Here is a 16,857-nt window from a genome sequence, read left to right on the forward strand (position 1 = left end):
ATACATCAACTTGTCTTATTGATATCAGCTTAACAGTTCACATTTAGCACATAAAATGTAAAACATAATTTAGCTGTACATATAGTCCTGTGTTCATTTGTTCAGCAATTGTTCAAAGTTACAATAGAACTGGGGGGGGAAAACCCATTCTGAGAGTTCTGGTCACTGCAGCATCCCCATAATAAAAATTTGGGTGCTTGGCAACTCGCCCACATTTAAAACTATCACAGGACCCACAGTCACATTCTTGATTTGATTTGATTTGATTTGATTCGATTCGATTCGATTCGATTCGATTTGAATGCCGCCCCACTCCGTAGACTCGGGGCAGCTAACAACAGTAATAAACAGCATATAACAAATCTAATGTTTAAAATAATTTTAAAAAACCTTATTAAAACCAAACATACACACAAACATACCATGCATAAATTGTATAGGCCTAGGGGGAAAAGGGTAGTTCAGTTCCCCCAAGCCTGACGACAGAGGTGGGTTTTAAGGTGCTTATGAAAGGCAAGGAGGATGGGGGCAATTCTGATCTCCGGGGGGAGCTGGTTCCAGAGGGTCGGGGCTGCCACAGAGAAGGCTCTTCCCCTGGATCCCGCCAGATGACATTGTTTAGTTGACGGGACCCGAAGAAGACCGACTCTTATCCTGTGCAAAATGCCTCTGCTTCAATTCCTCTCAACCTATCTTTACCCCTTTTCAGCCCTTGTGGCACCCTGCATAGCATGACTCAAATGAAGAGACTGCTCTATTCCACCACTACCACCTTCCTACTGCCACCACATCTCCAAGTGAACCTTCCTCTTTGTCCTCCTTGAAGCTGTCATCTTCTTCTTTTTCTTTCTCCTTTTATTTCAGCATTCCCTTGCCTCTCCAGCCAGCCTCAGGTCAGTGGTGAAATTCAGCAGGGTTATTTATTTATTTTGTCCAATACACAATGAGGGTTTTAGTGGGTATATATATATCTATATACACATAGTAAAATACATGATGAAGGTTATAGAGGAGATACTCATAGTAAAATATATCTAAGAAATAATAGAAAAGAAGGTATAGTAATAGAACATATAATGAAAGAATAGAAGAGATATAGGAATAGAAGAAAGGTATAGGAGATATAGGAGAGCAATAGGACAGGGGATGGAAGGCACTCTAGTGCACTTGTACTCGCCCCTTACTGACCTCTTAGTAATCTGGATAGGTCAACCGTAGATAATCTAAGGGTAAAGTGTTGGGGGTTTGGGGATGACACTATGGAGTCCAGTAATGAGTTCCACGCTTCGACAACTCGGTTACTGAAGTCATATTTTTTACAGTCAAGTTTGGAGCGGTTAATATTAAGTTTAAATCTGTTGTGTGCTCTTGTGTTGTTGTGGTTGAAGCTGAAGTAGTCGCCGACAGGCAGGACATTGCAGCATATGATCTTGTGGTTCTGGAGAACCAGTAGCAGAAATTTTGAGTAGTTCAGAGAACCAGCAAATACCACCTCTGGCTGGCCCCAGAGTGGGGTGAGAATGGAGATTTTGCAGTATCCTTCCCCTGCCATGCCCACCAGGTCACCAAGCCTATAGAACCAATAGGGAAAAATTTGGAATTTCAAGCCCCATGGTGTCCTGACTGGGGTCACAGATGGTGTGAACCAGTGGCAAAGGGGAGCGTCAGGCTCACCAGTGTCAGCAAGCCCAGCATAGGGGAGGTAAAGCAATGCCAAGGGGGAGAAAGAAGGCAATAATGGCACAGAGAAGGAAACAGGGAAGAATGTCTACTGGGGGTCATGATTGATGATAAGGAAAACGCAATGGTGGAATACAGCAATGTCTTCATCTCAGCCATGCTATACAGGATAGACAAAGATGGAGGGGAGTGGAATAGGCAGTAGGGGAGCTGAAGCAAATACAATTCATTTGAAGCAGTATTTATTTATTTAAATGCCACTCACTTTGAAATGGACTCTGAGCGGCTAACAATGAGTTACAAATACAAGTAAAAACAGTAAAAAAAACATTACTAAAATCACATATATCATAAAAACCATACATCCTAACATTCAATCTTAATTCCAAGCCTTCCAGAAAAGCCAGGTTTTAGCAGCTTTCCGGAAAACCAGTAAGGAGAAGATGATGCAAATCTCTGGGGGCAGTTGATTTCATAAGGTCAGAGCCACCACAGAGAAGGCTCTTCCCCGAGGTCCTGCCAACCAACATTTTTTGGCGGATAGGACCTGGAGAAGGCTGACAGTATAATCAAGCTAACCTCTTCTGGCTCAGGGATCCCTTAAAAGCATCCCTTGCCTGGGAAAAATCAAGGCTCAGGGCTGGAAAAAACCAAACCAGGAATAGTTTGGATCAGGGTGTCAGCTATCAGGGAACAAGGACTTCATCTGCAACTTTCTCATTGGCGGCTCCTGATAAGCACAGTCACTGAGAAATCTGGGAGGTCACCTAACAACCACAACCAGAACTGCCTGGACCACTGTTGCTAAACTCACATCCCAATTAGGGTTGCAATCCAAGGACAACCATTAATATTTTTAAGATCCCTAATACACTACATCTTCAACCAGTGAGGGCCATTTTGTCCACCTATTTTTAGAATGAGTGCTGCATCATCCCAGTTAATACTGGGAAAAACAATGTAATATTGATTTCCAGGCTTTAATTAATGAAACCTATTAAGCAATTTATATAGTTTAAATGGCTGAGAGTAAAAGACCAAAATTATCCTAATTATACATTTCTTTTAAAAGTCTTCCATTCCAAAAGTCTTATACATTCCTCCCTTAAAAGGCTTTTTTAAGGGGTTCCATGAAAGTTAAATAATCATCATAGAATTATATTACATAAAATACCTGATTTGTATTAGCCTGTCATTGAATATTGAATCAATGAATTACGGTATTTCTTAAACACTTTATGTCTTTTCTAGCAAATTCGCAGAGCAATTTCATCTGCAAAATTAAACTCATCTGATTAGGTTTAGTATTACATCTTTATTATTGTTAATTTCACTATAAAGGTGTAACTCACCAGCCACAGCAACAGCGTGCCTGAGTCCAGCAGCAATATTTATTATTTTATCCTGTAAAGACTGTGAGAGAAGTGAGAGGATGGTGAAAGAAATGTGCATCATAAAACATAATAATTCTATTGAATGAAATACTTAATTTTTCAAACTGATTTTTACAAACAGGAAGCATGAAGATATCCTCAAAACTAACAGCACGAATTTAGAGCGACCTATAAAATAAATCATCTCATGTTTACAAAATTGCTTTTTTTCCCTCGCTCTGATGGAGTGATTAAAAAGCTTTGGTGACAAGGACACCAAAGGACTTTTCAAGACCTCTCACCTTAATCATTGCTGGAATAGTGCATCTGTCTGAAATATCAGGAATTCCCAGTTGCCCAAAGGAATTAGAACCACAGGAGAAAACTTGGCCATTTCCTGAAAGATAGAGCAGAAGATAATACTACTAGCCTTCAAAAAGATCTTGACTATTAGGTATCAGAATGGTCAAACAATTGGCAATTTCCAATCTCAACCAATAAATGCTCTGTCTTACACATTGGCAAAAAGAATCAGAACTCAAAATACAAGCTTCGAGGCCACAACCTTGTAGACGACCCTCACTCTGTCAAGGACCTTGGAGTACTTCATATCTAATGATCTAAGTGCCAGAGCCCACTGTAACGACATTTCCAAAAAGGCACTAAGAGTAGTTCATCTAATCTTGGAAAGCTTCTTCTCTGGCAATATTACACTGCGAACCAAAGCATTCAAAACATTCGCTAAACCAATTCTCAAATACAGCTCATCTGTCTGGAATCTGTATTGAATATCGGACATTAATACAATTGAGAGAGTCCAAAAATATTTCACGAGAAGCGTCCTCCACTCTGCAACAGAATACTTTATTCTACTAGACTTGAAATCTTGGACTATGTTGCCGTCGATCTAACCTAAATGTAGTTCATAAAATTATCTGCCACAATGTCCTAGCTGTCAATGACTACTTCAGCTTCAACAGCAACAATACACAAGCACATAATTTATTTATTTTTATTTAGGTTTAGGTTTAGGTTTATTGGATTTATATGCCGCCCCTCTCCGCAAACTCGGGGCGGCTCACAACAATAATAAAAAACAGTACAGTACACAATACCAAATCCAATGCCCACCCATCCAGATTCCAATTGAAATTAATAATCTCATAAAAAAACAGTATATATAAAAAACAGGCACACAGTCACTCAATCAACAAAACAACATGGGCAAGGGGGAGGTGTTTTAGTTCCCCCATGCCTGACGGCAAAGGTGGGTCTTAAGGAGTTTACGAAAGGCAGGGAGGGTGGGGGCAATCCTAATCTCAGGGGGGAGCTGGTTCCAGAGGGTCGGGGCCCCCACAGAGAAGGCTCTTCCCCTGGGTCCCGCCAGACGACATTGTTTAGTCGACGGGACCCGGAGAAGGCCAACTCTGTGGGACCTAACCGGTCGCTGGGATTCGTGCGGCAGGAGGCGGTCCCGAAGATATTCTGGTCCGGTGCCATGAAGGGCTTTATAGGTCATAACCAACACTTTGAATTGTGACCGGAAACTGATCGGCAGCCAATGCAGACTGCGGAGTGTTGGAGTGATATGGGCATACTTGGAGAAGCCCATAATTGCTCTCGCAGCTGCATTCTGCACGATCTGAAGTTTCCGAACACTTTTCAAAGGTAGCCCCATGTAGAGAGCGTTACAGTAGTCGAGCCTCGAGGTGATGAGGGCATGAGTGACTGTGAGCAATGACTCCCGGTCCAAATAGGGCCGCAACTGGCGCACCAGGCGAACCTGGGCAAACGCCCCCCTCGCCACAGCTGAAAGGTGTTTTTCTAATGTGAGCTGTGGATCGAGGAGGACGCCCAAGTTGCGGACCCTCTCTGAGGGGGTCAATAATTCCCCCCCCAGGGTAATGGACGGACAGATAGAATTGTCCTTGGGAGGCAAGACCCACAGCCACTCCGTCTTGTCTGGGTTGAGTTTGAGTTTGTTGACACCCATCCAGGCCCCAACAGCCTCCAGGCACCGGCACATCACTTCCACTGCTTCGTTGACTGGACATGGGGTGGAGATGTACAACTGGGTATCATCGGCATATTGATGATACCTCACCCCATGCCCTTGGATGATCTCACCCAGCGGTTTCATGTAGATATTAAATAGCAGGGGGGAGAGGACCGACCCCTGAGGCACCCCACAAGGGAGAAACCTCGGGGTCGACCTCTGACCCCCCACTAACACCGACTGCGACCGACCGGAGAGGTAGGAGGAGAACCACTGAAGAACAGTGCCTCCCACTCCCAACCCCTCCAGCCGGCGCAGAAGGATACCATGGTCGATGGTATCGAAAGCCGCTGAGAGGTCAAGGAGCACCAGGACAGAGGACAAGCCCCTGTCCCGGGCCCGCCAGAGATCATCCATCAACGCGACCAAAGCAGTTTCCGTGCTGTAGCCGGGCCTGAATCCAGACTGCTGAGGACCTAGATAATCGGCTTCATCCAAGGACCGCTGGAGTTGAAGTGCCACCACCTTCTCGACAACCTTCCCCATGAAGGGAAGGTTGGAGACTGGACGGTAGTTATTAAGCACGGCTGGGTCCAGGGAAGGCTTCTTGAGGAGGGGGCGCACAACCGCCTCCTTATAAAGTGGCGGAAAGGACCCCCTCCCCAAGGAGGCGTTGACAATCTCCTGGACCCAGCTCCGTGTCACCCCTCGACTGGCCGAAACCAGCCAAGAGGGACACGGATCCAGTAAACAGGTGGCGGAACTCACAGCTCCAATGGCCTTGTCCACTTCATCAGGTGTCACCAAGTCAAACTCCTCCCAGACAGATGGACAAAGACGTTTAGCCCCAGTCACCTCGACTGACTCATTGTCAGTCGACTCTGTTTCACAATTGGAGTCGAGGTCTGCTCGGATCCGGGCGATTTTATCAGCGAAAAACGTGTTAAAATCCTCGGCACTACTCTGCAAGGGCTCCCCAACTCCCCTCTGATTAAGAAGGGAGCGGGTTACCCTAAACAGAGCGGCCGGGCGGGATTCCGCTGATGCAATCAAGGCGGCATGATACGCGCATCTTGCCGCCTTGAGCGCCACTTTGTAAGTCTTAATATGAGCTCTTACAAGTGTTCGATCGGATTCGGACTTACTCTTCCTCCATCGCTTCTCCAGACGTCTCTTCTGGCGCTTCAACACCCGGAGCTCCTCGTTGAACCATGGAGCTCTACGGGGTCTAGTGCCGCGGAGAGGTCGCAACGGCGCAATCCGGTCAAGAGCCTCCCCTGCAGCCTTGTTCCAGGCCTCAGCAAGAGACTCTGCCGAACTGTGGACAAGTGTATCTGGAATAACCCCAAGCGCCATCTGGAAGCCTTCTGGATCCATCAGGCGTCTGGGGCGGAACCTCCTAATTGGTTCCGCCTCCCTGCGGGGAAGGATTGGAGCCAGGAAGTTAAGCCGCAGTAGGAAATGATCTGACCACGACAAAGGCAGCACTTCTAAGCCCCTTAATCTCAGATCATTACTCAGTTGCTCAGAGAGGAATATCATATCGGGTGCGTGCCCACCCTCGTGAGTCGGACCCTGAACTACTTGAGTCAGGTCCATGGCTGTCATGGTGGCCATGAACTCCTGTGCCAGTCCAGAGGAACCGCCGAGCGACGGCAGATTGAAGTCCCCCAGGACGATAAGTCCGGGGAACTCCACCGCCAGCCCGGCCACCTCCTCGAGCAGCACAGGCAGGGCTGTTGACACGCAGCTGGGAGGCAGGTACGTGAGTAACAAGCCCACCTGAACCCCTAAGTCCAACTTCACCAGGAGGGACTCGCAACCCGCAACCTCTGGAGCAATGAGCCTACGCAGGCCAAGACTCTCCCTGGCTATAATAGCCACTCCTCCCCCCCTTCCCTGGGGTCGAGGTTGGTGCCATACCCGAAACCCAGCTGGGCAAATTTCAGAGAGAGGAACTCCTCCCTCCGGGCCCAGCCAGGTTTCGGTCACACAAGCCAGGTCGGCCTCCTCATCCAGGATCAGATCCCGGATGAGGAGAGCTTTATTTACCACCGACCTGGCATTGAGTAGCAACAACTTGAGCCCAGGGCCAGAATTACACTCATCACCAGTGCTTTGAGTTAAGCTCATGGAGCCTGAAGAAGGGATCGCTACTAAGCAGCGATTCCTCCTTCCCCTGGAACGGCTAGCTCCATGGCTTCCGCCATACCTGCCTCTCCCCAGCAAGACTGGGATATTTTGACCCTCTGCCACCCCAGAGATAAGTGTCCCCTCCCCTCCTGCCCCTCCAGCGTCAGGTGTGCCAAAAATTCCATTCATGTCATATTCATTCATTCCATACATATTATAATCCCTCCCACCCACTCCATTCCATCTATCACTCCCCTCCCATTCATTTTCATTCACAGTATTCCATTCATTCCAATAATTACTAAAATAGTCCCATTCATTCATGCCATCACTACCATCCTCCCATCCACTTAAAAATCCCCACAATAATTTAATTAAAAAGAGTTAATATAAAACTAATAGTTCATATTATTAAAATATTAATTATTAAAAATATAGATAAATATAAGTAATAAAAATAAATATATAGGTAGAAGATATTTCAACTGGTCAGTTAATTAATCAATTAAGCCAAGTTCATATAGATATCATCCAGTCTAAAAAGGTGAGTCTGAGGGATGTATGATGTTATTAGTAGGACAAACAGTCCTGAGTATAAACTCTGTCCTCTGTCGTCCCAGGTTTTCTCTTTGCCACTGTCGTTGTTATCAGCTTTCTCACCTCCACGACACCCCCGGTCTCTCATGGGTCGCCCCAAATGTCTACCAGTACCTCTGCTGTTATTTGAGAGGTATCTCTGTATCCCCTGGTCTTCAGTTATAGCATCCAGCAGCCACAAGGTTTTCATACTGTCAATTTCAATCTGGCAGTTTCTTTCTCACAATCTCCTTGTTCACTATAATGGCAGACCCTCCTTCTTCCAGGCACTCCAGCACCGAGTATGTCCACCGCAAAGCCCTCCGACGTCAAGCGTGCCCACCATGTAACCACTCGACGTCCAGCGTCTATCCGGTAGATCCCGTTGTTTTTGGGAACGTCCTGCTGTTGTGGGGGACGTTTTCCTCCATCTACTTTCCTCCTCGGCCCGTGCACAGTCGGCCCAGCATGCTTGCCCTGAACATTCACACACTCGCTCGCTCCTTCTCAGACCTCTCCTTTTCCACCTCTGTCCGTGTCAGTATGAGTCAATGCTGGGCGGCAACCCCCACTCTTCTTATCTCTGCCAGCCCCCGGGTTGAGCCTCAATGTAATTGCAACAATACAGCTCACCCCACTGCAGAATGCTCTTAAAAAGTGTGGATTCATGGCAGAATCAAACCAGCTCGGTCACAGTCGCCATTTTCCGAGCCCCAGCTGATCGGGGCTCCCAGCCTTCTCACAGCAGGAAATAAAGAGAAAAGCACTGCCGAGACACAAGGTAACACGATCCTCCGAAACGGGGGAGTCTAATCCTTCTGAACTATCTGTTGTTTTTCAAAATTAACTGAAAAGTTTCCCTATATTTGATCTTAATGCCGTAGTCCAGCGGAGCAGCAGTCTCTTCCCTCCCTCCTGCTACTTATTTATTTATTTATGTTTGTTTGTTTATTTTGTCCAATGCACAATAATACACAATGAAGGCTATAGAGGTTATACTCGAGTAAAATATATTAGAGAACAAATAGAAGTGAAAAATTAGGAAGAGAATATATCAATTAGAGAATAGAAGGATATTATGAGAGTAATATAAGAATAGAATAGTAGAATAGTAGATACGATATAGGAGATATAGGAGAGACAATAGGACAAGGGATGGGAGGCTATGTCTTCTGCAGGGCTCCGGTGCTTAAAAATCTTTCTTTTAATCTATTTATTTATTTTATTTATTTATTTTGTCCAATACACAATGAGGGTTTTAGTGGGTATACTGTATATCTATATACACATAGTAAAATACATGATGGAGATTATAGAGGAGATACTCATAGTAAAATATATCCAAGAAATAATAGAAAAGAAGGTATAGTAATAGAACATATCAAGGAAAGAATAAAAGAAGAGATATAGGACTAGAAGAAATGTATAGGAGATATAGGAGAGCAATAGGACAGGGGACGGAAGGCACTCTAGTGCACTTGTACTCGCCCCTAATAGATGCAAATTTAATGTAAACCGCTCCAAACTCAGTTGCAGAAAATACAACTTCAGCAACAGAGTGATCAATTCCTGGAATGCACTATCTGACTGTGGTTTCTTCCCCAAACCCCCAAAACATAGACTGTCTATTGTTCATATTGTTCACTTCTTTCCTAAGAGGTCTGTAAGGGGCATGCATAAGCACACCAAGTGCCTACCATCCCTGTCTTACTGCCCTATTGATCTCGTTTATCTAAACTTATTTTGTTTATGTTTATATCTATACCACATATGCCTATATCTTGCACATGTTTTACAAATAAATAAAAATAAATAAAATAAAACAGGTCATTAAGCAAGGGCTACCTGTATATTAATTACTTATTTCTAGTGTGGCTTAAATGCAGTGTAAGAACTTTAGAATATTAGACTGATAAGATAATGAACAAGAGACAAAAACTGCAATTAAAGAAACCATGTATAAAGACAGGGGCAGAAAAACAGCTGAAAACCAGAACTGAAAAGAAATCTCCTAGCTGCAAAGTAGTTTCAGAGATTTACATTTATAAGGAAATGGCCGTTTAACATGTTTTAATCTTCTGTAAGTTACCCAGAGTAATTGGCAAGTGAATGAATCAATGGATGAATGAAATGGTGATAAAATGAATTAAACAGAACTGTTTCACCGAGTTAACTTTGTGTTCTTTAAATGAGCACAACTCACCATACTGTTTCTTGTCTAACCTAATTCTTGTTATTTTAAAAAGCCAGTATAATTCAATAAATATTAATTGCATCTATATCCCATTGGAAGCAACCGAATGGAACTTTTAATACTAATTTAGCTTTATTTTAGAACTTTATTGTAAGTTGTATAGCTCTATAAGCACTGGTTGCACGGTGAGTACAAAAGTCTTTGTTCATAGCTCTCTTTTTTTTTAAATTATTGTGCTTAATTCAGTTGAAAATGGTCCCATTTCCAAACACTCAAAAATAGGCAAATTTTAATTTTTTTATACACAATACACCACTCTGAAGATCTTGGAATCTCTTGGAGGCATACATAGAGTCCAGTGCTTTCACAATATGCAATTATTTGCTTCAATATTTATCCAAGCCTTTGCCATCATTTCATTATGCTTGCCAGCTTTATATTTTACATTTAACTGATTTTATTGGAATTCTTTGTTCAATTGTTATGAGTCACCCCAAATCATTGAGAGTTCAGTGACATAAAAGTCTAATAAATTATGACAGATTTACCAACAAGTATAACTGTAAAATCCCAGCCACAGGCAACTTGTATGACAGGACAGCCACAAAGAGAAGAACACAAGGTAAAATGAGTCACATCCTCAGTATGACCAAGTCCCAACTGTCCATCTTTATTCTGGCCACAGAAAAAGATCTCTCCAGTGTCTGTGAAATAAACAAATAGCATCAGACTTATCTATAGCATGCAGACCATATAAATTAATAGATTTAATCATCAGAGATATATTACGCTAGCACTCATAAATATATCATTTAACTTATACGAGTAATTGAGGAAGTGGCTTCTTAGTGGCAGCACATCTCTTGAAGAAAAAAATATTGGAATTGTTTTCCTTTAGACAATTAAAGTCAGGCCTGTTCATTTGTAGAACAACATCTGCTTTAGGACAATACTGCTTCTGTACTTCCTCTTTGAAATGAATTGTTTTCAGCATTGGATTCTTTCTATTCTTATTATTCGGTTTTAGGAAAAGTACCATTATGTATTGTTCTGTAATTGCTAGGTTCAAGTTTTTATTATCTTGTTCAGCATGATATGGCTCCTTGAAGAAGAATGGGTTAAAAAAATAATTATGGTAATTGTGACAAAATTGTGACAAATCTAATATAGTATCTTGACAAATCTATATTTTCTTTTATGTGCACTGAGAGCATATGCACCAATACAAATGCCTTGTGTGTCCAATTTCACTTGGCCAATAAAGAATTCTATTCCATTCCATTCCATTCCATTCTATTCTATTCTATTCTATTCTATTCTAATAGATCCTAAGAACGTGAAAGATGGACCATACGTTTTACAGGAAGAAACACAGCTGCTGCAAAAGATCCCAGACTCCATTGGATTTTGGGGGGGATGTCAGATAAAGACTCAAATTAATTCCACCTTAATTAATTAAGTTATGCTGAAGAATTGCTTTAAAAATTTAACCACATTACTACGTGCAATAAAGATCTTTTCAAAAATCCAAGTGATTCGTGTTTCCTAAATTTGATTTGTTTTGAAGGGCTAGATAAAAAATGTTGAAGATAGTGATAATATGAGCAGCATCATAGCTTCCTTTTCTCCATACAATTGCACCTATATTTCAGTTTGTTATATTATGTATAAAGGAGAAAAATCTGGACCCATAAACATCATACAAAGTAGTTTGGACTGATCATGTAGGAAGGATCTATCTACAATCCACAGAACTAAACTTCACAGTACACAAATAAATGTTATACAGTAGTTGGATTTTTACCAGTAAGAACAGCAGAATGTCCTCCACCTCCAGTAATGTTTTTGATACATCTCTGATTAAAGAGATGTAATGACTTCACAGCCTGAGGCAGGAGCACATCATTTTTATGACCAAGGCCAAGTTGTCCATAGCTGTTTGCTCCCTGAAAAATAGTGAAGGAGGGAAATAAGACTTATTTAAACTGATTAATTCAGATATGCCCAAGATACTATCTGTTTGTACATTAAAGACAAATAAACCATACATTGAACCAGTGTTCTGTCTAATGTGCGCCATGCGCTGAAGCGCACTAAAAAATGAAGCCTGGCGCACACTTTTTAAAGGCTGCCCAGAGAGGAGGGTGGCGGAGGGGCTCCCTGCCCCGCCCACCGCCGCCACCACCAGGTCTGTCCTGGGAGCGGCAAAACAACATTTCACGCTTCCTCCTCCCCCTCCTCTTGCTACCTGTTCAATGGTGGTAGCAACGGCCGTCTCTTATTCGTCTTCGCCGGAGGGGGGCAGCCCCCAGTGCGGCAGCAGGGGAGGAGACGAAGCCGGCTGCCCGGGGAAGCGGCGCGTTTGAAAAATGCGCCGCTTCCTGGGTGCAGGCCTTGATGTCATTTCAAAGCCCCGTAGAACTGATGCCTTCTCCTCAGTGGCAGCTTTGCGCGGGTTTGAAATGATGTCAAGGCCTGCGCTCAGGGATACGGCGTGTTTTTCAAATTCGCCACTTCCACCGGGCAGCCGACTTCGCCTCCTCCCCTGCTGCCGCGCTGGGGACTTCCCCCTGCCGCTGAAGACAAATAAGAGACAGCCGTTGCTTCCACCATTGAACAGGTAGCAAAAGGGGGGTGAGAGAAAGAGAGAGAGAGAGAGAAAGTAAGAGAGACAGAGAAAGAAAGCAACAGAGTGAGAGAGAAATCAAGAGAGAGAGGGAGAAAAAGAAAGCAAGAGAGGGAGAAAGAAAGAAAGAGAGAAATAAAGAAAGAGAGAAAGAAAGAAAGCAAATGGGATTCCCCGGCTCCTTTTGCTTGCAGCGCCATTCCCGAGGTGGGGAAATTTTGGGCTCAGAGGCAGCCCGGCTCTGCCCCACTGTTGTGCCCATTGCCCAGGGCAGCCCGTGGCTGCCTGTCTTTTTTTATTTCTTATGGAAAAGGTGTGGCTGCGGCGTCCGAGCCTTTTCCACAAGAAATAAAAGGAGACAGGCGGCCGCGGGCTGCTTTGGCAGAAGACAGGAGGGCGGGATCAGAAGTGTTGGGGTTCGGGTTCGGGTTCAGGTTTGGGTTTGGCGAACTTACCCGAACTCCGCCACCAAGTTCATCCGAACCCGCCAAACCCAAACTTCGTTGGGTTCACCCAACACTAGTGCTCATAGATGTCGTCATACCAAACTGCTAAGGCGTGGAGAAATATCAGTAGCTGAGGAAGCAAGTTGTTGCCACAGTTAGGCTCATTTTTGCTTGACTCTGCCAGGCAGCACAATCCTTTTTTTTTTTTTACATGATTTTTCTCTGACTTTTAAACATTTTAATACAGTTTGGGTTTTTTCCCCTGATTTATTCCATTTTTTTCATGAATTCCCTGTTAATTCCCTAATTTCCCTGTCTTCCAGTTTTGCTGGACACCCTGTAGTAATACGGCTGTTAAGTGAAACTGGCCACCCCATGGACTTTGCTTGTCGGAAGGTTGCAAAAGGGGATCACATGACCCAAGGACACTGCAATTGTCAGTGTCAGCTGCCAAGCATCTGAATTTTGATCACGTCACCACAGGGAAGCTGCAATGGTCTTTAAGTGTGACAAACGGTCATAAGTCACTTTTTTCTTTTCTTTTCTTTTTAATTCTATTTTTTATTTTTCTCCACCATACATCAAATGATTTCACCCATATAACCATGATAGAAAATCACCAAAAATACCTTGCTTCAACTTCAATTCAATTCAATTCAATTCAATTTATTAGATTTGTATGCCGCCCCTCTCCAAAGACTCGGGGCGGCTCACAACAACAATAAAAACAGTATAACAATGGAATAAATCTAATAATAAAATTACATTAAAAAACCCTAACAAGTTAAAAACCATACAACACATACATACCAAACATAAAATATAAGAAAGCCTGGGGGAGATGTCTTAATTCCCCCATGCCTGGCAATATAGGTGGGTCTTGAGTAACTTGCGAAAGACAAGGAGGGTGGGGGCCGTTCTAATCTCTGGGGTGAGTTGATTCCAGAGGGCCGGGGCCGCCACAGAGAAGGCTCTTCCCTTGGGGCCCGCCAAACGACATTGTTTGGTCGACGGGACCCGGAGAAGGCCAACTCTGTGGGACCTTATCGGTCGCTGGGATTCGTGCGGTAGAAGGCCGTTCCGGAGGTATTCTGGTCCAATCTAAATCATTGCTTTCGATATGTGCCAGTCTGCACTTCCATTTTCTATTCACTCAACCTCCCTTTCTCTTCTGCTTCTCCTCACATTTCTACTTTATTTAACCTTCTCTCCCCCTTCCTTCTCCAACCTCTCTGCCCTCACTCTATTCCTACCTTTCTACTTCCTCTCCTTCTTTCTCTGAGAGTAATATCTCTAATTCTAAAAATCATTTATTAGAACAGGCTGGCAGTTTCTTTCTACAATCTTATCATCCTGCCAAAAGTTTTATTATTATGTATATTATTGACATGATGCTTACCATCTCGTTCCGGTTGCAGAAGTGACTGCGTGATTGTTGTTGAATGAACTTTTTCATATTATAAGGATTTTAATTATAGGGGTTGCTTACATTATCAGGTTTCTAATTATTAGTTTTAGTGTTAGGTTGGGTTTCACTTTTTATACTGTATTGTATTTTATCTATATTGTTGTAGCCACCGTGAGTCTCTGGAGAAGGGCGGCATAGAAATCCGAATGAATGAATGAATGAATGAATGAATGAATGAATGAATGAATGAATGAATGAATGAATAACTTTTTTCACTGTCATTGTCACTTCGGTCATTATATAATCAGTCAAAAGTCAAGGACTACCTGTACACCTTACAAAACAGCTCCGACCAACAGGGCTATCATAATTTACCATTAAATCATAATTTGACATAACTCTCTCAAAGACCTTGGAGTACTCATATCCAATGACCTAAGTCCTAGAGCCCACTGTAACAACATTGCCAAAAGAGCTTTAAGAGCTGTTAACCTAATCCTACGCAGCTTCTTCTCGGGTAACATTGATCTGCTAACGAGAGCATACAAAACTTTTGTCAGACCAATCCTAGAATACAGCTCACCTGTATGGCACCCACAAGAAGAGTCCTTCACTCCTCTTCCCGCAACAAAACACCTTACTCCACCAGAGTTGAAATACTTCAATTAAACAACTTACAACTCCAATGCCTCTGTTCTGACTTAACTATCGTTCATAAAATCATATACCAAAATATCTTTCCTGTTAGTGACCACTTCACCTTCAAGTTTCAAATTTAATTGGATTTGTATGTCGCCCCTCTCCGAGGACTCAGGGCGGCTCACAGCATATAGAGACAGTACTAAAACTGTCAATCACAACTACAAACGAGAACGTAATAAATTTAAACTAATTGTTAATCGCACTGAAAAAAATACGACTTCAGCAATAGAGTGATCAATGCCTGGAATGCACTACCAAACTCTGTGGTTTCTACTCCTAACCCAGTGATCGGCTCCTATGGGAACAGTCCGGAACACAGTTCCGGTAGCAAAATTTGGAGCTCCACCCCAGAGCACCCAATTTGCCCTGAAAAATGTTGGAACAAAATGCATAAGCCACGCCCACAGCGTGGTAGTAAAAACTTTGGTAGCCCATCACTGTCCTAACCCCAAAACCTTTCACCTTAGATTATCTACAATTGACCTTTCCCCCTTTCTAAGATGTCTGTAAGGGAGGTGCATAAGCCCACCATTTTGCCTACCGTCCTACTGACTTTGATCATTATTTTTTATCATTATTTTTTTCTAATGTTATGTTTATACAAGCTACCATCCTATAATTCTTTGACAAAATATATACCAATAAAAATAAAATAAAATAATAAAAGTAAGAACCATTGGCCAGCAGGGAGCAGCAAATGCAAAAGCTTCTCTCAACAGCCGGCTCCCAAGACTGGATTGTTACAGACTCCGTCCAAAAAATTAGGAGGAAGCTTTAAAAGAGACCTTTTACTTCCCTCTTAAAAAGAGTAGAAAGCCTTTAAAGCAGTGTTTCCCAACCTTGGCAACTTGAAGATATCTGGACTTCAACTCCCAGAATTCCCCAGCCAGCCAATGCTGGCTGGGGAATTCTGGGACATGAAGTCCAGATATCTTCAAGTTGTCAAGGTTGGGAAACACTGCTTTAAATCATTTGAAGGGCTTGGCTCTTCAACGACGCTCTTTCATTGCTGCCATTGCAACTACACGAACAATTTTTATTTTTATTTTTTTTTCCGAGCAGCGCTGCTTGAAACGCGTCGCGAACCGAGCTGGGCGCCTTTTCGAAACCGCGCGATAGCGAAGACATTAATTAAAAGAGCTTCGATGTGACTGATGGGTGTCTAAATCTGGAAGAGGCATTAAACATGTGACCAGAGAAGCTTCTTTGCTTGCTTGCCTGCCCGCCGTGTAATTATTAATAGCCGCAGGTGTTTCCCCGTTTAGTTTCAACCCAACCTAAGTTTAATGCACAGCTAATTACTCCGAAGATACTAATGGCAGGGGGGAGAGGGGTGAAAATACTAATCGCCAGCACCGTCTTTGCTGCGTAGTGACAAATATTACTTCAGACGCTTCATTCACCCAACAAAACGACGGGCAGGCAAACAAAAGGCGGGAAAATCCCCCTTGCAAAGTCCGCCCTTTTCCCGCTGACGGGGAAGCCTGAACCCACGCTAGGCCCTCTCGGTTTGTTATTCTTCCTCCCGCTGCCCCATAAGGAGGCCGCTTCCTTCCGCCCTCTTCCACCACTGCTCATAGGGGGGGGACGGACCTACCCAAGCGAGCAGGGCTCGCGTTGCATCTCGCCGGGCGACGGCCATAGCCGCCGAAGAAGGCGGGACCGCTTTGCGGAAGCGGCCGATAAGTCCGCCTTTCCTGGCTTTCTCGCTGCGATTTTGCAG

General features: G+C 43.6%; 1 protein-coding gene across 1 annotated transcript in view; it reads right to left on the reverse strand.

The window, feature by feature from the left end:
- SERGEF (secretion regulating guanine nucleotide exchange factor) overlaps positions 1-16,857 on the reverse strand; it is an 85,260-nt gene extending 68,403 nt beyond the window's left edge. Inside the window, exons 1-5 of the mRNA XM_070764393.1 lie at positions 16,732-16,857; positions 11,757-11,898; positions 10,501-10,656; positions 3,356-3,450; positions 3,033-3,093 (exon numbers count right to left, since the gene is read on the reverse strand). Of these exons, the coding sequence (XP_070620494.1) occupies positions 3,033-3,093; positions 3,356-3,450; positions 10,501-10,656; positions 11,757-11,898; positions 16,732-16,776 (499 nt within the window). The 5' untranslated portion in view covers positions 16,777-16,857. The remainder of the gene's footprint in view (positions 1-3,032; positions 3,094-3,355; positions 3,451-10,500; positions 10,657-11,756; positions 11,899-16,731) is intronic.

This window comes from Erythrolamprus reginae, chromosome 1 (assembly GCF_031021105.1).
Source record: "Erythrolamprus reginae isolate rEryReg1 chromosome 1, rEryReg1.hap1, whole genome shotgun sequence".
Taxonomy (NCBI): Eukaryota; Metazoa; Chordata; class Lepidosauria; order Squamata; family Dipsadidae; genus Erythrolamprus; species Erythrolamprus reginae.